Source organism: Camponotus vicinus, unplaced genomic scaffold (genome assembly GCF_025532165.1).
Source record: "Camponotus vicinus isolate PSW18456_S1 unplaced genomic scaffold, iyCamVici1.0 SCAF_8, whole genome shotgun sequence".
NCBI lineage: Eukaryota > Metazoa > Arthropoda > Insecta > Hymenoptera > Formicidae > Camponotus > Camponotus vicinus.
This window is the reverse complement of record NW_028141980.1, coordinates 7,559,295-7,584,298: the sequence shown is the minus strand read 5'-3', so window position 1 is coordinate 7,584,298 and position 25,004 is coordinate 7,559,295. Positions and strand designations below refer to the sequence as shown.

The following is a 25,004-nucleotide window of genomic DNA, read 5'->3' as shown; positions in this document are numbered from 1 at the left end:
AAAAAAATTTTTTTAGTACGTATTTTGCTTTATTAATCATGTATATTTTTTGCTTTATTATTTATGTATATTTTTTGCTTTATTTTTTATATACTTTTTGCTTTATTTTTTATATATTTTTTTCTTATAAAACATATATTAATATATATTACTATATTTATACATATATCAATGAGGTGGAGGGATATAATATTGTAAGTGGCGATGACCGTCGTGGTATTCACTGTGTTGAAGTGCGAACTTGACCTTGCACCTACCTAACGCCTCCGTCTCATTAAGTTGGATCAAACTGATAACTTGACGTACTCGGACAAAGCGAATCTTGGGAGATACATTAAGCTTGATATTCATACTGTTGTCTCATGCTCTAACCTAAATTTATATAATAAACAATCTAAATTTATTATAATAAATAAATACCATTTATTGATTATAATAAATTATAAAGAAATTTGAGAAAGAGATTTCGCGAATCATTGACTTTCCGATTCAGAGAGAATAATAATTCACAATAAAAATTAATTTTTCGACTTTTCTCTCGATAATAATTGAGTTCGATTAATTGAATACATTTTATAAAAAAGTTTGAACTTTGTTAAAATATATCTTCATTTTTACATTCGAGAAAATTCTCCCGATAAAAGCGAGAGTAGAAAAATATTGTTTCGCAGTCTTATATTAATACATCGCGTTATAATATTACATAATAATTATTATTCGTTCTTGACGCTTGCATAACGATGTTTGCGACATCATTCAAAATTACAATCGACATCGTGCATCCAACAGAAACGTGATTGAATTATTATCGACAAATACGGTTCGATGGAAGTTTTATGATATCACGTGTTATAATGTAGGCGACAATCGTCCATAACCTAATAATAATAAGCCGAACCCATCGAATGTCGCGCTAACAATGCAAAGGTACATCCGCGATGACTCGAATAATTCATATTTCACCGGCTAGTTGTTTATAAATAATGGCCATTACACATAAAATTCCATAAGCACGTAAAACGTAAGCGTAAGAAAATCGACCAATCACGGTCGTGTATTGGCCCCTGGGAGGGGCCATTATTATAATAAATTTAGATTACGCTTACGTTTTACGTGCTTATGGAATTTTATGTGTGATGGCTATAAGCCAACCACATGCATGCAATATTTAATATGGGTAAACAATGGAAAATCGCCACATTTTTGATCTTTATTTATTTCGATAGATACGATTTTTGCGCACATTCGCCGTCATCGAGCATGTGACGAGTGTATAATATTACGATATCTTTGCCCGTTCTTATTTTAACGCGTTAATATTTTTTTAACGCGGTCAAAAACTCGGAATTGCGGTCTATCGTCGGATCGCTCGGGTATCGGTCGTCGTCGTCGCGAAAAAAAAAATGATTCCGTCTAGACGCTGCACTTTGGATCATTACAGCACATGAACGACGAGCTTGTATTGCTGTGGGATAAATTTATACCGCATCTCTCCGCGAAGTCTTTCGTCAGTCACATGATCGATAACGTGCGAATCGTTGACACTTAAATACGCGCACTTTTTCCGTTTCCAGAGACAGAATAATAATTTATTTCGTAATAAAAATTAATTTTTAGCGTTACAAGTAAAAATTTAAAGTGATATAAAAAAATAAGAATCCAATTTTACACGCTGCCATCTTGGTTTTGAGTAAAATAAAATTATCCTTAATTAATTACACAGGTCTACAAAAAATGGGGTCATGATTGTTGTTGGGCAGCTGGGGGTCATTTCCGAAGTAATTTTCTGCGTAGAATCCGAATCCGAGGTCAGAATTGGCCCATCACGTCAGGATTTTGAGATATTTGAGGTTATATGCTCGAAAAATGGCTTTTTGGGCTACTTTTGAGGTTATGTACAGGACGCACAAAATTTTTTAGCTCTTTTCTTCTAATTGCATCATTTAGTACTACTCTTTCCCTTCAAAATGAGCTGTCGAATGGTCATCTACGATTTTTCCTTGCAAAGTTACGGCCATTTTAAGATGACATGATGAATTCCAAACCCTGCGCCGTTATAGCCCAACAACCTCATGAGCATTCACATTAAACCTGTAAACTTTGAACTATAAACCCGAAAACCTGGACTGAAAACTATATATATGGGTTTTTGGGGTCGCTGATGCTCATGAGGTTGTTGGGCTATAACGGCGCAGGGTTTGGAATTCATCATGTCATCTTAAAATGGCTGTAACTTTGCAAGGAAAAATCGTAGATGACCATTCGACAGCTCATTTCGAAGGGAAAGAGTAGTACTAAATGATGCAATAAGAAGAAAAGAGCTAAAAAATTTTGTGCGTCCTGTACATAACCTCAAAAGTAGCCCAAAAAGCCATTTTTCGAGTATATAACCTCAAATATCTCAAAATCCTGATGTGATGGGCCAATTCTGACCTCGGATTCGAATTCTACGCAGAAAATTACTTCGAAAATGACCCCCAGCTGCCCAACAACAAAATCTTGCAGACCTGTGTTATTCATATAATGAAATGAATAGCTGGTAATTTAATGTGAGTCCCTAATTTTTAACAGTTTTTTTTTTAAGTATAAAACGAAAGATTTTGCGTCGATATCATCGAAAGCCGGATGCTAATATCGCGATAAAGATAAATCGCACGAAACACTTCTGAGATGCATATAGAATGATGATTTGATTTATTGGCATTATCATTGGCGTCAAAATAGAAATAGAAAGAGGTTATCGTGTATACATAGAAGATCTTTGACATACTCGACAACTTTCTGCAGAAAATTTCATGTGCGATTCAAGAATATCCGTTTATTGCATTTTGGTAAATTTCTTATTCTCTTTCTCTTTTTTCTCTCACGGATGTTTAAATATTTATTTCGCTTAAAATGCAAAAAAAAAAACGAAGAAACGTGCAGAACTCATTAGGCAGCTCGTAAAGCATCACGTTAAAACGAGAGATCCTCGTGAACGGATTTCACGTGTATTGTCAAACTGGCGTTTGCATGAGAGAATCACGTGTGCGACGAAAACCACTCAGAATACACATGTATACGTAATTTAATCTCTCTTGAACTTGAACTTGTTCGCTTTTTATCAGGATGTTCTTTTCAGCAATTCTTTTTCTTTTCTATTAATCAGTAATTAAATGTAATGAGAGATTGTGCTACGGCGATAAAAGCCGACACCATTAAGTAATAAAAGAATGCATTATGCAAAGAGACAAAACATACGTTACAAAAGAATGAATTTTATAACTAAAAAATCGACATAAATTAATTTTATGATTTTACGATTTTTCTTTTTCTCTCTTTTCGCATTAAAAAATTATATCAAGATGGATTGTTGGAAAAACTCATTCTTCGAGAGAAAATTCCAATTTTTGAAAAATCAGAAATTGATGTAAAAGTTTTATTTCAAAAGATGTGCAATAAAAAATATTAGTGATTACTTTTTGTAAAAGCTTGAATTTTTCTTCTAATTTAAACAGTAGAAAATAAAGTCACTAGATATACAAAGTACCGCAATCATTCGCCATTTTGGCTCCAATAAGCGGTTCATTCAAATTATATATTTACATGACCCCTTAATGATAATGTATTTTTGGCAATTAATTTCAGCCATTTTTTGCATTTTTTGTTATTTTCGCTTTTTGGGATGCGAAATAAACGAAAACCTTTTTGATTTCTATAGCCTTTTACGCAACAACCTAGTCACGAATGCTTCTCAGATTTCACATACAGGTTAGAAAATTGCACTTAAAGTGTACATACATACGTAACAAAAGTGCACTTGTACTTTTTGGCGTCATTTTGGCTCCAAATCCTTATACATTGGTCCATATTCTGAATCCTCTTTTATCGATAAAAGAGGATTCAGAATATGAACCATTGAGTCTTATGGATTGCAGTACTTTGTATATCTAATGACTTTAGTAGAAAAGCTTCTTGACCGCCATCTAACGAGTGATTATATGTAACCAAAGTGCAGTTGATATGTTAGAGAACTGTTACACGTCACGCAATTAAATCATAAATAAAAAATTAATTTATTAATTTTAACAATTGATTTTTATCTTTTTAAAATTAAAATGTTAAATAAAATATATATAATATATAAAATATAATATTATATATATTTAATAAAAAATTTATTAATCATAATAATTTTAAAATATTGTTTCTTAAAAAAAAAACATAATATCAAATAAAATATATAAAAAATTATTAATTATATTATATAATGTTAATTACATTAATATGTTACTTTCTTGTACAATAACCTCGTCAATTTTGAGAAATTGTAAGAGCAAAAAACGCGATGATAATTTACAGGAAACCAAATAATACCTTACGAAGGGGAGCGTCTGCTGTACCCTTCCTTTTCCTCTCTATCATAACAAGGGTACTCTTTATCTGTACGATTAGTGCACGTGAGAGACGTATATTTAACACTACCGGCGTCAGTCCCGGCCACACGTCGAGTTCCCGGGAAGAAAGGCGATAGCCGCCGTGGATCCAATTTTGTCTGTAGATCGAGTTTCGTGCCCTTCGCGTGCGCGCGCGCGTGTCTGTGTACATGCATGTTAGTATAATATAATAATAGAGTCGTGGAGTGAGACGCACAAAAGATAAGGAACGTCGCGTCGTGTCTCATACGACCAGTTCTTCCGAGAAGTTCTTCCTGATTCATCCTCGCGAGAATGTCGCGGATTAAGAGTAGCGAGAATATGCGAAAAATAAACGGATTGAATGGAATCAACAATGGAAATTGATTCCACGAAATTGAATTTCGAGAGAAATGTAAATCTTCGTTTAAAAATATTACAGTTGAAGTTTGAGTTCTTTCCTTCTTCACGTTGAATCTTTCATAATTAATAATAATATAAATATTTCTAATATAATAATATACTAATAATAATATAAATATTTTTAATACAATAATAATATAATAATAATATAAATATTTTTATATAAATTGTTTTTAGATAAAATATTTAAAAAATTAGATAATTTACTTTTTTTCTTCTTTAATCCAAATTAACAAAATCTTTTTAATTTTATAAATGTAAGTACTTAATTTCACAGAGATAGTTTTCTATATCATTTTAATTTATGTACTACTAAAAATTGTTATTTAATTTATTTATACATTCTGCAGCGATAACTGAATTGGATAAAAAATCAGATATATCAATAATAATCGAGGTATATATCGATGAATTTTTTCCTCATCAAAGCTCATGTATCTTTGTCTAAATAATCAAGGGACACTCTAAAATCTCTAAAAGATATTTTAAAAAAATTTTATTTATTTAAATCTTATTCTATATATTTTTAGATTTTTAAGAACCGCTCTTTGAGGATTTTTCTTTCAAAAAAAATTTGCATCTAGACATCATATCGAGACACAAAAGGAACGTCTGTAAGGAAGACTTATGTAAAAATGTCGCTTCGCAAATGTAGCACTTCCATCGTCATCTTATCGTTAATTTATTCATCGCAGTCGAATGGAAATCGAAGGATGAAAGTACGAACGATTTGCATAAGCAAGTGCTGATGAACGATCTTTTCTTTATTCATCAGAAATGTCGAAGACCCGTGCGAACGTGCGCGAATTTTGCGACGTACATATTAAAATTTACGCGCGTCGCAACGTTAAATTATGATATCGCAAGCATCGGTCACGCATTGACCGAAATGGCATGTGTGGCGCATGGTCGCATAAATATACATATGTGTGTGTGTGTATGTGTATTTGTGTATTGCATTAATACACGTTAATGTAAACGTTTCTTATCTTCGGGACTGCACCGCAAAAAATAGATGGATAGCATTGTAAAAATTTTTATTACCCTCAAAATTGAATTCTCATTTCTTTTGGATGGTATTTATAATTTAGTTTCCTTGTAATTTCTCTATTTTGATACACAATAATGACATTTTATATAATTCATGCACGATTAAATAAGTAATCTTTGCAATTTCTTCTAGAACAAAATACAACAATATAACTTACATTAGAAAATATATACTTATATTAGAAAATTTAAAAAAACACTAACACTTAATAATTTGATTTTTTGCTAAAGAAGTATGTAATTATTCAATTATTGCAAATAAAATAAAAGTAAAAAAATAAAAAAGCTTGAGAATTTGAAAATCATTTTTAATTTAGAAAATTAAACGTTCAAGTTTATAAAATAAAATGTTATATAAAAAAACTTTTTACCATTTATCTAATTTATTATAAAAACATTTTCACCATTGCGTATGAAATAAATAAAAAAAACTATCATGATGAAAGCAAAAATTATATAGGAGGACCCTTTATATAATACAATACATATGTTATACATATGATATGTATAATATAATACATATTCCAATACGAAATAACGGTACTTTGGTTCGATATCCCGTAAGTACGACACATCAATGCTTTCAGTTTAACCTTCAAACAGAGACGTCTAAAAATACAACACAAAATCGTATATTGCAATTTGTATAAAAAATATGTATTATTTTCTTTAATTTTCTCATCATTTAATCTAATAAATAAAAGATAGAAATATTAATAATATTTCAATTGGAAATTGTTTAAATTTTATTATTAAATTATTATTTTATTATTGAATTATCTTATTCTCTTGTACATATCAAGAAATAGAGAAGAGAAAAAATGATGATTTTGAATTTTTGCTCTAATACTTGGAAAAAATAATAATAATATTAATATGCTCACACACGCAAAATCAAGTGTCAAAACGTTTGATTGCAATAATTCCTTATAAACCAAAGCATCGTTGGCGATTAAAGAAAACGTCAAAATGTATCTACCTTTAACGTCGAATTTTCCTACGAAATACCGCGAATCATGAAGAACATTTCGTTTCACGGGAGGCGAAGGCGCAAAGTCTGGATCATCCGCGTCGAAGGACACATTTTCTTCGAATTCCGTCAGTGTTGTCGTCTCTGTCATGCTTCAATATTGTGACAAAGAACACGCGTAAACAACCAGTCTGAAAGAACAAAACAAATCGCCTCGTTAAGATATCATCCATTATCACGCCGTAAAAAGCACGAACCATTAAGTTACGAAACTTTATTACAAGATTATTCATTCTAGTTATAAAACGATATGATAAATGTGTTTGTCATTTTAAAATTTATTACATGATATTACATCTCGTGAGATTTATTCTCTCAAGTATTCAAGAAAGATGCGTTCGGACCTCGCGCCATATTGCTCGATCTCAATGGTCCTTTCGCTGCAAATTCAAGTCATTGGGCAAGTTTCAGGCTAAAATCGACGATACTATACTAAAGTCGCCTGATTACATGACGCGATCATGCCAAGAAACATCACGCGATATAATCAATTACCTGTATCAACGGTAATCACGCCCTTTCCCAGCTTATCGGTATCGTCACCGTCGCGACATTCGGTATCGCGACTTTACGGAAGATTTTGAGAGCCACTACGTTGCTCCGTAAATTTTTTCCCCCGATGATCCGCCCGCGACGCGAGGCGACAGCCGACTGACACCTGACGCGTGTTATCGCGCGGGAAAATCGCCGCTCGCAGATGATGCGTGGCCAACGTCAGGCTGCTTCCTCTCAGACGCGAGCCTCGATCCTAGAAGACCTATTGTTTTCATGAAAAATTCAAACTTATAAATCATTTAAAATTCATATTTCGGAAAATATAACGCTAGAAATGATATTGCTTGACGTTGGCCACGCAGATGATGCGTGGCCAACGTCAGGCTGCTTCCTCTCAGACGCGAGCCTCGATCCTAGAAGACCTATTGTTTTCATGAAAAATTCAAACTTATAAATCATTTAAAATTCATATTTCGGAAAATATAACGCTAGAAATGATATTGCTTGACGTTGGCCACGCAGATGATGCGTGACTAACGTCAAGCTGCTTCCTCAGGCGTGAGCCTCGATCCCGGAAGACCTATTGTTTTCATGAAAAATTGAAACTTACAAATCATTTAAAATTCATATTGGAAAATCTTTTCATTTCGTAAAATCTAGCGCTAGAAATGAATTGCCTTTTTCGATTCGCCTTTAAGAATAAAAATTTGCGGACTCTTTCTTAAAAATGGTTGGGACATGAAATTATACATTTATTATTATATGTATGTTACATTTCGTAGAAAAGTAATACACCTTCCTCGATTTATTACTTTTATGGAATGAGTTGTGCATATATGTAAATTCATGAATTTCACGTTTCTGTATATTATTGCATATGTACATATTTAGCGCAGGAAATGATATTGCTTTTTTCGATTCGATCGCCTTTTAAGAATAAAAATTTTCAGATCTTTTTTAAAAATGGTTGGGACATAAAATTAAACATTTATTACTATATATATGCTATATTTCATAGAAAAATAATACATCTTCGATTTATTACTTCTATGGAATGAGTTGTGCATGTATATAAATTTATATTTATTCTGAGGAGTAAATGCATATACATAACAAATTCAACATATCATTCAATTTCACATATGTAGTAATAATTCCTTTTTCTTATTGTATAATTGTTAAAAGTTATATATAAAAGAAATAAAATAACTGTTTGATAAGTCTTATCATATATCTCTTATTCTGTATATGTATGGCACATTATATATAACACAAAATCTGTATGATAAAGATAAGTGCTTAAGCACAATATGAACTTGGGATTTTACATATTATTTTATTATATAAGTCATATTTATATAATGCTTTATAAAAGTATATAAACTATATACTTATCTCATATATTGGAGAAAAATATTGGAAATAAATCTGTCAAACATTATTTTAAAATAACAAACAGTTATAATTTAAGACTACAGATCTAGCTGTAAGAAAACATTATATAAAAATAGTTTGCGAATTGTGTTACTATCACATATCGGGTGAGTTTATTCGTTTCTCATATGCGTTCCAGAGCTGTCTTTTGTATTCTAAAGCAGCCTTTAAACAATTAGAGGCTTCGGTGATACCTCTACCGACAACAGCTAAATCGGCACCCGCATTGATAACCGATTCCGGATTGTTATATTGTTGATCTAATCCGTCATCGCTCTTTGATAACTGGACGCCGGGCGTCAATTGGAGCAATCCGGATTGTGCAGAGAGATTAGATTGACACACGAGGCCGACTACTAGATCAGAAGCTTCCTCTGCCATCGACACTGCGCTTTTCAAGTAATCACCGGTAGTCAAGGCACCTTTGGACGACATTTCGGCGATAAGGAAAATACCACGAGATTCCGTGATGTTCTCCATACCTTTCTTTAGCGCATCAATGACGGACGCGCCGGATATCGGATGCACTGTGATCAAATCGGCCCATTCAGCGATTTTATATAAGCCATATCTGTATTGCAACGACACCGTGTTGCCGATATCGCCGAACTTGCGATCTTCCATCAGTAGAAACTTGTGCTGTTTTGCTAGGTCCTTTAGTTGAAGAATAAAACCCTCATTAAAGTCCTCTATGATATCCACATGAGTCTTCAATACAGCAATGTGAGGTCCAGCTATATTTGCTAACTCTAAAATCGCGTCCGTTTTTTTCAGATCGGCCGCTAGACAGAGATTGGTTTGCTTAGACTCCATTAGTTCTAGCAGCTTTGAGGCCAACGGATTTTTCGCTAATTTTGCACGTTTACAATATGGCAGCTTCAATCTGTCATTTGGTATAGTTATAGTGCCTATAAGCAGAAACGACAAATATTAATGATAAATTATGTAAGTCATATGTAGTAAATCAATGCCAAAATTTACCTTGAATGGAAATGGTCGGTGCCTGATTCATTGTCAGATAATCGTCAACCTCCTTGATAACTTTTGATGTAATCTTTCCAGTTTCAAGGAGATATTGCATGAGTTGTGTGACTACATATAAACTTTTGACTTTGATTCCATGATTCTCGAGATTCTTTCTACCACCTTGCTCCCTATCAATTATCACGTATGCTTCTGTTACATTCAAATGTTCCTTCTTCAAGGCATCAACGGTTTCCAGAATACTGCTGCCGCTAGTAATGACATCCTCAATGATTACACAGTTGTCACCGGACGAAAACGCACCCTCAATCAGCTTCTTCGTACCATAGGATTTTGTCTCTTTTCTCTTCATTAACATTGGAATCTGGTTATCTACTGAGATTAGGGTAGCTAATGGCAGTGCCGTGTATGGGACTCCACAAATTTGGGACACTTTTGTAACGTCATCTGCAAGAGTCCATAGAGCTTTCGCCAAAGCAGACTAAAATAAAAAAATAAATTAATATATCGCATAATATCTTGTAATATATCTTGCATAAATTTATCATGATTCCCTCGTATATTACACCATTAATATATTATACCATTATATTATACTCGTATATTATACCATTAATTTCGGGTACGAAATTATCACTCGCAGGTCGAAATATATTGGCGTTCTTAAGCCAAGTTTCATTTTAAAGTCCCCGAATTTCAAGGCCTGGACATCATATAGCTCTACGGCCAACTTTTTCAACAACTCCTCCATTTTACTGTGAAAATAAGAGATGTATTAGAGAAAAAAAAATTACAATATGTAAGATTAAACACCTATATTACATATTATTCCAAAATAATTCTCAGTAAAAATCGATTGTATTTTTATTCATAAATATTTTCAAGTTGATGTGATTAGAATTATTTCCAGCACTTTTGGCCATTTTATTGCAATGGTATTATAAACAAAGCAAATATTTAAAAAAATATGGAAAAAAAAGATAAATGTTTTTTTTTTTTGAATATTTAATGTGCCTTCAACCAGTTTAGTCCAATTATGGTTATTTAGGCACTAAAAGATAAATGTTCCAAAAATCTAACCTTAATTTTGTAATTACTGAAACACGTGGTTGTTTGATTGAAATCATGGACCTAAGAAGATATGGATGGAGTCTAGAGCCGGGGCGGTGTGAAATTTGCGGTAAGGGGGGTGTATAGCTCTGTCTCTTTCCAAAAGCAACCTTCGGGTGTTTCCGTCGCATATCCGATAATTCCCGAAAGGTTATATATCCCATATTAGCTAACTTTCGAATAAAAATACATGTATTTTTATTCGAAAGTTAGCTAATATGGGATATATAACCTTTCGGGAATTATCGGATATGCGACGGAAACACCCGAAGGTTGCTTTTGGAAAGAGACAGAGCTATACACCTCCCTTACCGCAAATTTCACAGCCCCCTCGCCCATATGAGCGCTTTAGACTCCATCCATATCTTCTTAGGTCCATGATTGAAATTGAAGCAGTAATATCAGATAATGAAGAGAGATCGCGAAATCAGTACGTGAACGGGCCCGGTTTATTCACGCATGCGCGGCAAGTGAATAACATAAAATATGTATGTACTACATCCTACAATTAATAAAAATTGCTGATTAGCAAGCAGCTGATCGTTAAAGAAGTGAATTCGAACATTTTATTCATAGGATAGAATAATATTGAATTGACCAATCGGGAAAGAAAATAAAGGGAGAAAAATATTTCTTTTTTTTGATTGGTCAATTAAACGTTACTTCACAAGTAGGATTTCGGAACTCACCCATACTGCTCATGTCACTACGCATGCGCTCAAATGTCATGAATTGAGTTCAAGTTCAAAATTGTTGGCGCTTCAAAGATGCTTTGAAATTTTCATCGACTTGAGTGATCGGTCAAGTTTCACTGCTTATAAAACAATATGTATTCTAAGTGATGCGAATCATTAGTATCGCTAAATCTGAAATAATACGTGATTGATAATACGTCAGCGATTCTTGCGACAAAGACACTTGTAAACCTTTGTCGATGACAATTTCAAGTTTCAGATATGTAATAATGTTATACAGGGTGTCCCATTTTAATGTCCCACCCCAAATAACTTTCTTATTTTTAATTTTAGAAAAAGATGTTTCAGACAAAAGTTGTATGGTTTTAAGGGGGACATAAGGTGGTGTTATTAGTTTGACCTTGAATAGTTAACTTGAAGGTCACGTGAAGGCCACTTTCAATTTTTTAAATGGAATCGCCTACTTTTTATTACATATTCTTGCAGCTCATCTCGAGAGCTATCCAAAACACTATAATTAAGTTAGTTTTCATTAAGTACTTTCCAAGTTATGAGGCTTGAAATCATTTCTTAATTTTACATAAACCGTAAAATATCTTGTAAAATATTCTTTTTTCGATTATCTTACCATAATACTTTTATGTACAAAATAATGAGAGAAATCAATTGGTGTAAGGAAAACACATAATTGTTTCGAAAAAAAAATGTAATTGTTAATTGCAAATTACATTTTTTCTTTCGAAACAATTATGTGTTTTCTTTACACCAATTGATTCCTCTCATTATTTTGTACATAAAAGTATTAAGGTAAGATAATCGAAAAATGAATATTTTACTAGATATTTTATGATTTATGTAAAATTAAGAAATAATTTCAAGCCTCATAACTCGGAAAGTACTTAATGAAAACTAACTTAATTATAGTGTTTTGGAAAGCTCTCGAAATAAGCTACAAGAATATGCAATAGAAAGTAAGGGGTTTCATTTAAAAAATTGAAGGTGACCTTTACGTGACCTTGAAGCAACTATTCAAGGTCAAACTAATGACACCACCTTATGTCCCCCTTGAAACCATACAACTTTTGTCTGAAACATCTTTTTCTAAAATTAAAAATAAGAAAGTTATTTGGGGTGGGACATTAAAATGGGACACCCTGTATATCGACGTATATTAGATTGATGTAAGGAAAAATAGGAAACGCAGTGTAAGATTTACACAATGTGCTATTATGTTTACAGTAACACAAATATATTTCATTTTTATTCGAAAACAACAAACACATCTAGAGATCGCGGTGCAGATTTTACGCGGCCGCAAAACGCATACCATGCAAGTGTCTATATGTGTACATTTGTGTGTCGGACAATACACACACTCGCCTAAGTATGTAAATATTATTAATAACCGCGATACTGATTTATGTTCGCAAAAACGAGCAGCGAAATATACATATAAAAAGTTTAAGTAAATTTCTGAGAAACAAATAAGAATTAAATAATAAATAATATTATTATGATTATATATATATATTCGTTCTGTTGTACATAGTTTCGGACATGTTACAGTCTTTTTTTTTTATTTCCATATTTTACCTCCTAGATAAAGTTCCGCAGTTGTTTATCATGTTGTGTATTACGTCGTTGCTTTCTACTCTCTATCTCGCTGTTGGTGCTTGCGCACAAATCCGCATGTTATTAATAATTGCGAAGACAAATGAAAAGTCAATGGATGATAGTCAATATTGCAATTAATAATGATCCTTTTAATTAATTATCATGATACGGTGAAGTCCTATTCAATCTATTATTATGAGATCTTACATAAAGAACCTCGTGATTTTACGTAATACGTAGGACTACGTTTTACAATAAGCTGTGCGTCCACCTGAGAATATTCTTTTTTTTTTTCTTTAATTTGAAATCCGCAATGAGTGACAAAAGATCTGTCGATTCACGCGCACAGCCTTGAAATTTCGCAAAATCTCGATAAAAAGATATTCGCTTCGTTTGCCATTAAGTATGATTCATTGCCTTCGATGAGTACATGCTTTTATAGGCCGTTACATCGTGGCAAGATATCTATCTTGCGGCATTTGGCTATTGAAAACATTTGCTAACATCCTATCTTTATTAAGACTTATCGATCCTACCATGGACTCTTCCTATCATGGATCGTTGGTTTTCTACATAATTGGTACCATCAATTTTCCGTCATAGATTCTCGGACAAATATAATTTGTACCACTTATAGATCCTTAATACATCAATATCGAGAATCCTTGGTACTATCAGAAGATGTTCGGTATAATGTTCTCGTTACTGTTTAAACATTCGTTCAAAAGAAGAGAGAGAGAGACAAAGTTTATAATTTAAACTACTTTAAACATAAAATCGTACCTATGGTCCACTTAATTTACTTAAAATTAAAAGTTCACCTTAGGATATATTCAGAATGGGAGTATCCCGTTTGACCACGTTGCGATTGACCACAGCCAATTATAGGCGATTTTTGGCGATAGTTTGGTACATGTACCAAGGTTGTTTTTGGTAGAGGCGGAGCTTATTCTGGTACATAACATCTTGTACCCTGCTTCATTTTTGGTATAGCGTGGTATCAACCAGCTAGATACCAAAACGACTAGCCACGCCTCTACCACAAACTACCAAACGCGCAAAAATGTTCTGGTAGAATCTGGTATACTTTGGTTGATATACCACAGTGACGCCAAAAATCGCCTTATATCGACCCCTGTGCCTAGGGTAACCAGCAACGATTAACCAATCAGAGAGTCCTATTTTGAATTGGCCAATTGGCGACGTGGTCAATCGGGTACCCTCCATTCAGAATAGACTCTACAAATTTCGAACGTAGTTTGTTTTTGTTCCAAATGCATTACATATCCGCGAACATTTTACATGTGTAGAATGTATATGTTACATTCGGCTAGATTAAATAAGTCTCTCTACTGTCTTTCTTTTTTTTTTTTATCAGTTTATATTTCGTTTTCGCGTCCTCGCCGCGAACGCTTTCTCAGACTAACGCTTATAAGATCTCCAAGTACAAGTATAATATAATTAATTTCAATTCTCTCAATGGCCAAGTCAATTGGACTCTAATTTGATATATAGTAATTTTCTATAGGTACTCCACTTTTTTCCCAAAGTTCGTATAAACCCTGCTAAAATTTCGCCGATTATTTTCATCGGCGGGTGGCCGCGACCGAAGTGAGACATATATATTTATAAGATGCTTTTGCATAGAGAAAAATCCTCTCCTTCCCTTTTATAATCTTTATAATACAATTACTCTTAATCTTTATAATACAATTAGTTTATATTAATGAGTTTCGAAGTTGTCCTAACGATTGATTTATATGACTTTTTATACATGGATGAGTATATGAATACGCATAAATTTTAATAATAATGCTTCAATATTGTTATATTTCTGATAAATATAATTCTACTGCGTTCGGTTGGCCACCCATTACTACTATCATTTAAACTTATCCAAAAATGGTATCAAATATTTTTCGACAAATGTATAAGAGAAACTGACGGGTTCTAGAGTTTATTTTTTAATACATGTGTGATAAATTAAAAATAAATTTAATGCGTAAAACTAAAAAATCCTTTCAGGGAGTTTAATGCAAATCGAAATTTAAGTTTTTCCTTTTTTTATAACGACCTTGTAAATAATAAATGAAATTTTAATAAATAAAATTTTACATTTTTAATATAAAAACATAGTTACGGTTGTGTCAATTAATATATTAATTAATTTAATATTTAATGCTAAGCTAATTGACGTCCAAAATGCAGCAATTTAATAATCTTATTTAATTTTCACAAAATAGAATCTAAAATATCTATTTTATATAATTTCGTAATAAATTTTTTCTAATTAGATTTAGAAAGAACACGTCAGATTCTGTTTACATTGTTTACAAAAAACGTCGTACAAAGAGAAAAACAAACAAGAATACTTCTGATTCGTTGAAAATTCATTGACGACGGTTTCTATCGTTAAAAGAAATATTACTTTCAATATCGGAAGTAAATTGTTATCGATAAATCTATCCACTGTCTTGTCTCATAAAAAAGATCTTACTACTATTTATCTAATTGTCTATTTATCTAATTTGAGGAATTGTTTAATTGAGGCCTGTACATTTGGCGCATCGTCAGCGTTAAAATTATTTCTCCATTGATTATTAGTTTTCGATAGTGTGCAATTATTATTATTTTTAAATCGTCTTTAAAAGTGAGTTTTAGTAGCGGAAAAATGTTTGTGCATTCTGTATTCATAATTTCCTCGCAATATAATATAAAGAAAAAAAAAACTTTTACATATATAATTGATCGAGAAAAATATTTTTGCTACCTTAATAACAATCAAGAAACATTAATTAATATATTCAGTAATATAGAAAAGATTCAAGTAAATATGAAATATTTTTAAAACAGCTACACAAAATAGACATTTAAATTGCACGAATAATTACAGACATGTGCGTCAACAATAACTATCTTATTAACAACAGATTTCGATACTATCATGTTCGTAATAGGTAATAATTTAATAATTATGCATCGCGTGATTTATAACGATTGTTACATAACGATATATTGCTCTTTGAGACAAAGATATAATTGCGAATTCCGAATTATACATAAATTTAAAGCTTGAAAACCCAATAGATATATTAAATATTCATCTAATTCTCTCAGCTGACGATTTAGCGGAGATAATAATTCTTTGCTATTCTTTGTTATCATTGAATAATAATTATGTAATAGTGCAATTCTTAAAATCTTTTACAAGCTAGCGTATATAAGATACGTTCCGCAACATCTTTAGATTCTTTAATTTGACGTATCTTTAAAAAGCTAAAGTGTAAATATTTTCTAGATATTAATCACTCGTACATTGTCTGCGAATAAATAAAGTAAATAAAAGATGTATTATTTAATCATTAGATAAAAAAATAGTAAAAAGAATGTGTTGATGTTGTATTTTGATTGCTTATAAAATGATTATAAAAAATAGGCCTATTGATAAAATATATGATCGTAATTGTGAATTACACTTATTGCAAGATTAATTAATACGCCCACATACGCACAGATTTCGATACATATTTCGTATACAATCAGATTAATCAAAATTATTTAAATAAATTAAAAATTGAAAATATTTCTATATTCCATTCTGTGAGAAATAATTTTATAGTTGAAAAAAAAATTCGATAAACTATTGAATTTCCAAATTTCATACATTCTAACGATATTATTAATTGCGATTAAAAATCTTGTTCCAAAGCATTATTACTCGCTTTCAGATCTTATCATATCAATCTCAAACGTATCATTCCCCAACCTGATCAAATATGAAATCTTGACGATTCTTCGTACTTCTTGTTCAGTAATCTTCTTAATTCACAAATCTTTTTCTTCTCCTTTTCTTCGTCAGAATCATAAATTGCGTTTCCACAAACGAAATTTTCTCCGACTCGTCAGCAGTTGCTGTTCTTGAAGAACAGTCGGCAAAATTGAAAATCGATATCCTTCTAGATATCGACTCTGGCAAGAAACCACTCAAATCAAGCTCCAATGGCGAAATTTATTCATTCGACATAAGTTGTACGCTATCATCGGCCGATCGATGGAGTCGTCGAACTTCCGACAAGGAACGAATCGGCGTCGGATGTAGTAACGAGAAAGGATGAGAATGTCGATCTGGAATAAAAAAAATCAAGTACTTCAAATTTAGAAAATTGTATTTGATGATTAGGTATGCATATTTTATACAGGGTGGCCCATTTTAATCCATCCAGTCGAATATCTCGAAAACCAAGACCGGGAGAGAAAAATGTTTCAGACAAAAGTTGTTTGGTTTCGAGGGGGCCATAAGATGGTACCATTGGTTTGACCTTGAAGAGTTATTTGAAGGTCACATGAAGGTCACCTTCAATTTCTTAAATGGAACCTACTATTTGTCATTACATATTCTTGTAGCTTATCTCGAGAGCTTTCCAAAACACTATAATTAAGTACCTTTTCGTTAAGTACTTTTTGAGTTATGAGGCTTGAAATAATTTCTTAATTTTACGTAAATCATAAAATATCTTGTAAAATATTCATTTTTCGATTATCTTACCTTAATACTTTTACGTACAAAATAATGAGAGGAATCAATTGGTGTAAAGAAAACACATAGTTGTTTTGAAGAAAAAATATGTAATTTGCAATTAACAATTCCATATTTTTTCTTAAAAACAACTATGTGTTTTCTTTACACCAATTGATTCCTCTCATTATTTTGTACGTAAAAGTATTAAGGTAAGATAATCGAAAAATGAATATTTTACAAGATATTTTACGGTTTATGTAAAATTAAGAAATTATTTCAAGCCTCATAACTCAAAAAGTACTTAACGAAAAGGTACTTAATTATAGTGTTTTGGAAAGCTCTCGAGATAAGCTACAAGAATATGCAATGACAAATAGTAGGTTCCATTTAAGAAATTGAAGGTGACCTTCACGTGACCTTCAAATGACTCTTCAAGGTCAAACCAATGATACCATCTTATGGCCCCCTCGAAACCAAACAACTTTTGTCTGAAACATTTTTCTCTCTCGGGCTTGGTTTTCGAGATATTCGACTGGATGGATTAAAATGGGCCACCCTGTATATTTATTTTTTAAATTATTGTGAAAAAAAATTTGTGTTTTAATTATTATTATAATCATATTTATGTTTTAATTATTATTATAATCATATTTATGAATAAAATTGATAAATACGATAGATTATATCCTTGAACCTACTTTATCGATTCGATGGAATCAATAGAATAGAGAATTATTACAATATTTCCGACCGAGAAGCCTTAATTTATTCGGGTTAAAAATAAGAAGAGACAACGTGTACGCGCGAGAAACAGAAAGAGATATTGCGCGTGTCCATAAGTGCAATGCCAAGGTCGGATGTAAATGTCTGTTGTGAATGGATCGATTTACCGAAGCTCCGATCTATAGTATATCCATTTCCACGCGTCGGCGTAATTTTACTTAGACACGCGGAGAGTTCCTCGTCGATTCGATTAAACAATTTCATTCTCTCACACATGCGCACTTACACATATACATATGCACTCATTATGTATCTTCTTGAATAATTCATAATTATTATTGATTCAAAGAGAGAGAAAACAAACACTCTAGTTAATAATCCGTAGGTGCTGCTAGCGTTCCATCGATTCTTAATTAATTTCCAGTCAGCTTTTCAATTTCTAAAGAAGACATATTGTGTTGTATGTCCTGAGCATCCTTTTGTTGGGATCCTCACCTCTGATATCGGTCAATGGCTCACTCCTGGAGAGCTCGTGCTCGTTATTACGATGTGAGGGTGTCTTTGATGGACTTTTAGCTTGTGGTACCGCGTCGTTCTTGAATGGGGTAGTGTTCTGATCCTGATGGGGGAACTGAAAGGCCGTGGAATTGGGCCACGAAGCCGGAGGTGGGCTGCGTACTAGGTGCTCGTGTACCTGCGCAAGTGTAAGAGGATCCGCATCGCCTAATTCCTGAAAGTACGGATATTATTTTAAGATTTGAAGACTATATGATCAACTATATTTCGCTCTCGATTAAATTTTTTATAACATATAAAATTGTTTAGAATATTAGGATTTGATAGAAAAAGATGATAGACAAAGAGGAAGAATATATCGTATATTATCTGATCTAGAAATAAATTTCTAACATTCTATTATATCTCCAAAAATCCGAATTTGAAATCTTACCTGCGACATCAGAATTGCATCGTCAGACTCGGATTCCTCGATCGATTCCACAAGGCTCTCTCGACTTGCTAGTACCTGCATAATTAGAGGAAATTTGCACAAGTGAGTCAATATGTATATTGGAGAAGTAAAATGTACGCATATATTAAATATAGAGAATATAAGAAATAGAGAAGCGTTTATTATACCTTATTACAATACTTTATTATTTTTTTCTAACCAGAAGTTAACAAATTAAAAGTTACAAATATTAAACTAAAAATTAATTTTTTTTACGTGTAGTATTAAATTTTAAAGTTGAAGAAAAGGAATCTGAATTGAAAAAAATCTCTCTTTCTTATACAAAGATATCCTTTTTAAAGTATTCGAGAATTATTTGAAATATTTTCGCGACTAAAGGATCGCAGAATCTGATAAGATAATGTAATAATAATCGGGTCAGACCTGTAGGAAAGGATTGTCCTGACGACTCAGTCTGAGCGCCTCCATGTCCTGATCGATGTTACGTGTTCTACCGGGTGTCAGGGTCAGAATTGAGTGCGAGGGTGACGGCTGACAGGAGACGACAACGTCCACCGCTGTCACACTCAAGGTCGACGGAATTCGAGACATCGTGTTGTCATTTTCCGAGCCGCTCCGACGGCAAGCGGTGGTAATAATTGCTGCAAGCAATATCGCTCGTGTTATCGATTATGGTTTATGCTTTTATTATAAACCATTACGATGTTTATAAAATATAATTCTTAATCTTTATATATATATATATAATATGTTCTTGTAATTAAATATATGAAATCAACAATATGAAATTTTATTATTGAGTGTTATTTATTATAATTGAGTATCTATCTTAATTTAATTAAATTTAAAAATATAGGATGAAATAAAATCATCGAGATTTAAAATAATTGACGGCATTTATTATTGTCTTTCGACTGAATAGATAAATAAATATTGCCATTTAATAACATCCAATACATTGTGCTATTCTCACATTAATAATTCCATATTAATTTCTAAATCAATCATATGAAATTAATGAAGACGGGTTTTTACATTTTTCAACAAAACTGGTTGTCTAACAAGATGCACTTAATTAAATTTCTGAATTCGAATTATAAAATTAATTAATAAATGATAATAATTTAAAGAATCAAACACTGAAAAAAAAATTCTGGGTAAATCTATGAGATGCATTTAGTAATGCATTTTTTGAAATATTTAGTTTTTATCATCAAGTATGATAATAATAACAAAATATTTAGTAATAGTTATAAACATTTTCCAAAAATAGTTATAAATATTTTACGTTTAATTGAGTTCACTAAATATTAAAAATAATTAAATAATTTCGTCTTAATCACCTATACGTTTAGTTGAAACTATTTCACCACAGCGATGGGTAACATTTATCAAGTTTGGATTATTATAACCAAGCCTTTTTTTCAGTGAAGAAAAACTTCACTGATTATCGCAGAATGTTATCGGGAATTTTTAGACATCTTCTCTTTTTAAGTAAAAGAATAATAAAAGAATGATATCTTACCAGGAGTTTCCACCCTAGGCGCGCGTTCCATCTCTTCGTCCTCGTTAATCTTCATTCCTACTGTCAGCTTTCTCGATTTGAAGAGATTTGTAAGGAAAGCTACACCTTTACGCTTCATCCGATCATACCTGTGCGCGCTCTCGGACGACACGTGTATCATAATTTGTCTAAAACTAAGATATAGCGCAATTTACGATTTTGTATAACTTACATAATGAAAAATATAACATTATATAATATATTCCTAGACGACACATGTGTCTCATAATTCCTCCGTGATTACAATATATACAGGGTGTCCGATTCGTGAGGGACCAAACGAAAAGTGATGATTGGGTCAAACTAAGAAGAAAAGTCCTCTACTATTTTGCAAAATTCGCAATAATTATTAAGTAATAAGCAAAAATGTCACATGATGGTTTAATTTTTTAAATGGAACCCCCTATTCTTTATTATGTATTCTTATAGCTTATCTCGAGAGCTTTCCAAAACACTATAATAAAGTATTTCTTCATTGAGTACTTTTCGAGTTATGAGGCTTGAAATAATTTCTTAATTTTACATAAACCATAAAATATCTAGTAAAATATTCATTTTTCGATTATCTTACCTTAATACTTTTATATGCAAAATAATGAGAGGAATCAATTGGTGTAAAAAAAAAAACATAGTTGTTTTTAAGAAAAAATATGTAATTGTTAATTGCAAATTACATATTTTTTCTTCAAAACAACTATGTTTTTTCTTTACACCAATTAATTCCTCTCATTGTTTTGTATATAAAAGTATTAAGGTAAGATAATCGAAAAATGAATATTTTACTAGATATTTTATGGTTTATGTAAAATTAAGAAATTATTTCAAGCCTCATACCTCGAAAAGTACTGAATGAAGAAATACTTTATTATAGTGTTTTGGAAAGCTCTCGAGATAAGCTATAAGAATACATAATAAAAAATAGGGGGTTCTATTTAAAAAATTAAAGGTAACCTTCATTTTTGCTTATTACTTAATAATTATTGCGAATTTTGCAAAATGGTAGAGGACTTTTCTTCTTAGTTTGACCCAATCTATCATCACTTTTCGTTTGGTCCCTCACGAATCGGACACCCTGTATAGTGTAAGATATAATTATTGTCTCATAATGCTATACATATACCGATTGTGCAAAAAATTTCTAATAAAAAACTTATTTATTTATTATTAAAAGGAAATTTTTCGAGACCAATCTTATTTTAATAGAGACACTATTATAATAGCATTATGATTAATTATAGGTCACAGGAAAAAAGCGAAAAATTATAGAGCGTCAGGATTCCAGAAATTAATTTTTATATTGTTCATAACGACAAAATATTATTTACAATGACAGTGAAAAATGTAATAATATCGTAATATATATAACAATTTTATAATTGAAAGATATATGTAAGTTCGAACCGGTAGGTATGCTGACTTACGCCACTTTCGCTTTCAATCCTTCAATCGTCGCTGTTAATAATCTCCATGACGATAAGACATCGCTCTAGAATTTTTATCGGGAAGAAAAGCTCGCTCTTATATTCATCAGAAACTGATGAGATAGCGATAATAAACGGGGCTATATCGCGGGACACGTCACTGGTATATAAAACTTGGAGGAATTACAATCGTTGTCAGATTTCTGATAACTAACGTCGGATTCGCAACCCGAAGAGCAGCATACTGCCAACTGCAGTTGCGGAAGGGTGTGCACCTACTCTCCTGTGCAGAAACTCGCGCAGCTGCAGCTGCCAGTGAATGAACGGAGCTTGCGCGCAAAAGGGGTGGGTAAGAAAGGGAAGGTGGCAGAAAAGACGAGAAGAGATCCTCAAAGAGCAAAGTGGCATTTTTCTTTTTTTTTTATTCGATGAGCACCTTCATGACCCATATCTCTTTACTTGATTTATGTGAGATGACCAATTTGAAAAGAAAAGAAAAATAAAAAAAAACAAGAAACCTAACCGAATCACATAAATTTCAAGTTTTTAGCCAAAAGTGTGAAAAAAGTTATATTCTTCGATTTTGATTTTTCGAATAAATATTAATTGTAAAATTTGAATTAATAATTAATTATACATATGTTCCCTTTTAGATATCGGGAAATCATTAAATCGTCTGTTATATAAGTAGATGATTTTATAAAATATATGAGTGGTTACAATAAATATTAAAAGAACAATAATTTTAACTATTGACTAAAAAATGTCTAAAATACTCTTTTTCATGTAACATTAATAAAAGATAAAGAAAAATATGTGATGCATTCTCCTTAAGTAAATAAAATGCGAAAGTTAACATCAAATTTTTGTAAAATTAATTTTTTTCAAGATTTTAAAACAACTTGTTGTATATAGGGTGATTCAAAGAGATGAGTACTTTTCCAGGATTGCGCTACGTCGTGCTTATTCGATCGATTGCACAAGACTCCGTTATACAAGGTGGCTGCAGCACACGTGCCATTGGTAACACATATAGTATTACGCGCGTGACCAGTATATAAATTAATAGAAATTAAATAAATAATGAAATATATGTATAATTGTCTATGTAAATAGGAAAGTATAACATATAATTAGTGACATGCAACATGCTGATTATTCATACCTCTATCTCTTTCTTAGAAAAATCTTAATAAAACTTGAATAAACTCCTCTTTGAAACAAAAGTTCAAAGACACGTATAATTGTTACAACTATATCAACGATAACATCATTTTTCCAATTTTCATCTAGATAAACCCGCGAATTATAATATAAATAATATGACAACCGTTTTTCTATTCGATCAAAGTTTTAATTAAAATAAATCAAATACACACACAACGAAATTTTTGATAAAATAAAGTGTTCTTGTGTGGAACCAATCACAGCACAGTTTATTATTTATTTATTTTTGCTTGTTTGACTGTACAGCACTTTCAAACGATAATTTTAATCAAAAGTCGCATTCAATTTTTCCTAAAAAGACATTGATTTTAAATTCTTCCACGAAATCTCCAATGACTGAGACAACATGTGGTTGACTAATATATATAATCAAAGCTCATAATTAAAGCTTAGTAAGCCAGAAATAATTAAAAAAATTATTTACGCCATTCAAATAATCGATAGTCGAGTCATTTAATTCCGATGCGTAAACACTATAATCACTGTACATATAACCGTCCAAATTATAGTCGTATTTTGGCGAGAAGGGAAAGCAAGGTTCTCTCGATCAGCGCTGAAATATGTCTTTGAACTTGTCGGCGAATTACCTGGAAGTTCGTGCACCTGCCGGCGGTGCATCTTCGTTTCCGCGACGCGGAACGAGCGCGTCGTGTCGCGATGCGTCGCGACGCCAACACAACACAAGGGTGCGGTGAACGCAAGAGAGGGTCTCGAAGACCGGCACGCCGGTCCTATGCTGGAAAATCAAAGGAAGCAGTCTCTTATCAGTGATACGTGTGCGCGCGCATTCACATTCGCGGGGAAGCAGCCCCTCTAAACGAATCTAAAACTCATCAATTTGGGTGGATGTATAGGGTGGCTGGAAAATCGAGCGTTTCTTCGTGAAAACATAACAGTTTTTCTCCCATATGAACAGACATTAATTAATTCGATATGTTGTCGTGGATCATCAATATATCCTCGTGAATGAATTTGTTAGAATCGGGTTTATACAGGGTGTATCTGAAATGACGCACTAAACTTTAGGAGCGTATTCTAGAGGTCAAAGTAAGACTTTTTTTTCCTATGAACATGGGTCCGCAAATGAACCCCCCCTCCGAACTAAAATTCGAAAATGTGTGAAATTGATCAAACACCCGCAACACAAATTTATTTATCTCTCAAGAGAGGGTGATAGGTAACGTCAAAACCTTTTTTTTTCTGAAATACAGCCAATTTTTAATTTTTTCCCCAAACTTTAGGAGCCTCTAGCTCGAAGGCGCTTCTAAAGTTTAGTGCATCATTTCAGATACACCCTGTATATATTTGTGGCAAAACGATAATTAAATTGAGTTTAAATGTGGGTCATTCG

At 32.2% G+C, this 25,004-nt stretch overlaps 3 protein-coding genes across 5 annotated transcripts in view; all 3 read right to left on the bottom strand.

Moving 5' to 3' along the window:
- The window catches only part of Pino (protein pinocchio), a 57,286-nt gene extending 49,734 nt beyond the window's left edge, over positions 1 to 7,552 (bottom strand). The window contains exons 1-2 of the mRNA XM_083107044.1: positions 7,393 to 7,552; positions 6,847 to 7,028 (exon numbers count right to left, since the gene is read on the bottom strand). Of these exons, the coding sequence (XP_082963170.1) occupies positions 6,847 to 6,988 (142 nt within the window). The 5' untranslated portion in view covers positions 6,989 to 7,028; positions 7,393 to 7,552. The remainder of the gene's footprint in view (positions 1 to 6,846; positions 7,029 to 7,392) is intronic.
- Positions 7,553 to 8,454: 902 nt separating this feature from the next.
- On the bottom strand, positions 8,455 to 11,115 carry R-l (rudimentary-like). Its single transcript, XM_083106435.1, has 4 exons — positions 10,891 to 11,115; positions 10,421 to 10,565; positions 9,808 to 10,291; positions 8,455 to 9,734 (listed from the first exon to the last, which is right to left on the bottom strand). Exons 1-4 carry the CDS (start codon positions 11,082 to 11,084, stop codon positions 8,923 to 8,925), a joined length of 1,635 nt encoding a protein of 544 aa, XP_082962561.1. The 5' UTR covers positions 11,085 to 11,115; the 3' UTR covers positions 8,455 to 8,922.
- Positions 11,116 to 12,842: 1,727 nt separating this feature from the next.
- On the bottom strand, positions 12,843 to 24,917 carry LOC145976429 (uncharacterized). 3 transcript variants are annotated; one of them, XM_083107500.1, is made up of 6 exons: positions 24,241 to 24,917; positions 20,967 to 21,139; positions 19,865 to 20,082; positions 19,421 to 19,495; positions 18,967 to 19,201; positions 12,843 to 17,354 (listed from the first exon to the last, which is right to left on the bottom strand). In XM_083107500.1, exons 2-6 carry the CDS (start codon positions 21,124 to 21,126, stop codon positions 17,239 to 17,241), a joined length of 804 nt encoding a protein of 267 aa, XP_082963626.1. In that variant the 5' UTR covers positions 21,127 to 21,139; positions 24,241 to 24,917; the 3' UTR covers positions 12,843 to 17,238. The 3 variants fall into 3 exon arrangements, with proteins under 3 accessions (XP_082963626.1, XP_082963627.1, XP_082963625.1); XM_083107501.1 differs by lacking the exon at positions 24,241 to 24,917 and adding an exon at positions 22,407 to 23,058; XM_083107499.1 differs by lacking the exon at positions 24,241 to 24,917 and adding an exon at positions 22,427 to 23,056.
- Positions 24,918 to 25,004: the final 87 nt, after the last annotated feature.

Excerpts from the sequence above, each read along its gene's own strand:
- R-l (XM_083106435.1), bottom strand. The coding sequence starts at position 11,084 with ATGGGATATATAACCTTTCGGGAATTATCGGATATGCGACGGAAACAC. Across the intron at positions 10,292-10,420 it reads TTTCGTACCCGAAATTAATG|TCTGCTTTGGCGAAAGCTCT; the intron begins GTATAATATACG and ends TTTTTATTTTAG. Across the intron at positions 9,735-9,807 it reads ACCGACCATTTCCATTCAAG|GCACTATAACTATACCAAAT; the intron begins GTAAATTTTGGC and ends TTCTGCTTATAG.
- LOC145976429 (XM_083107500.1), bottom strand. The coding sequence starts at position 21,126 with ATGATACACGTGTCGTCCGAGAGCGCGCACAGGTATGATCGGATGAAG. Across the intron at positions 20,083-20,966 it reads GCCTAGGGTGGAAACTCCTG|CAATTATTACCACCGCTTGC; the intron begins GTAAGATATCAT and ends TATTGCTTGCAG. Across the intron at positions 19,496-19,864 it reads AGGACAATCCTTTCCTACAG|GTACTAGCAAGTCGAGAGAG; the intron begins GTCTGACCCGAT and ends CTAATTATGCAG.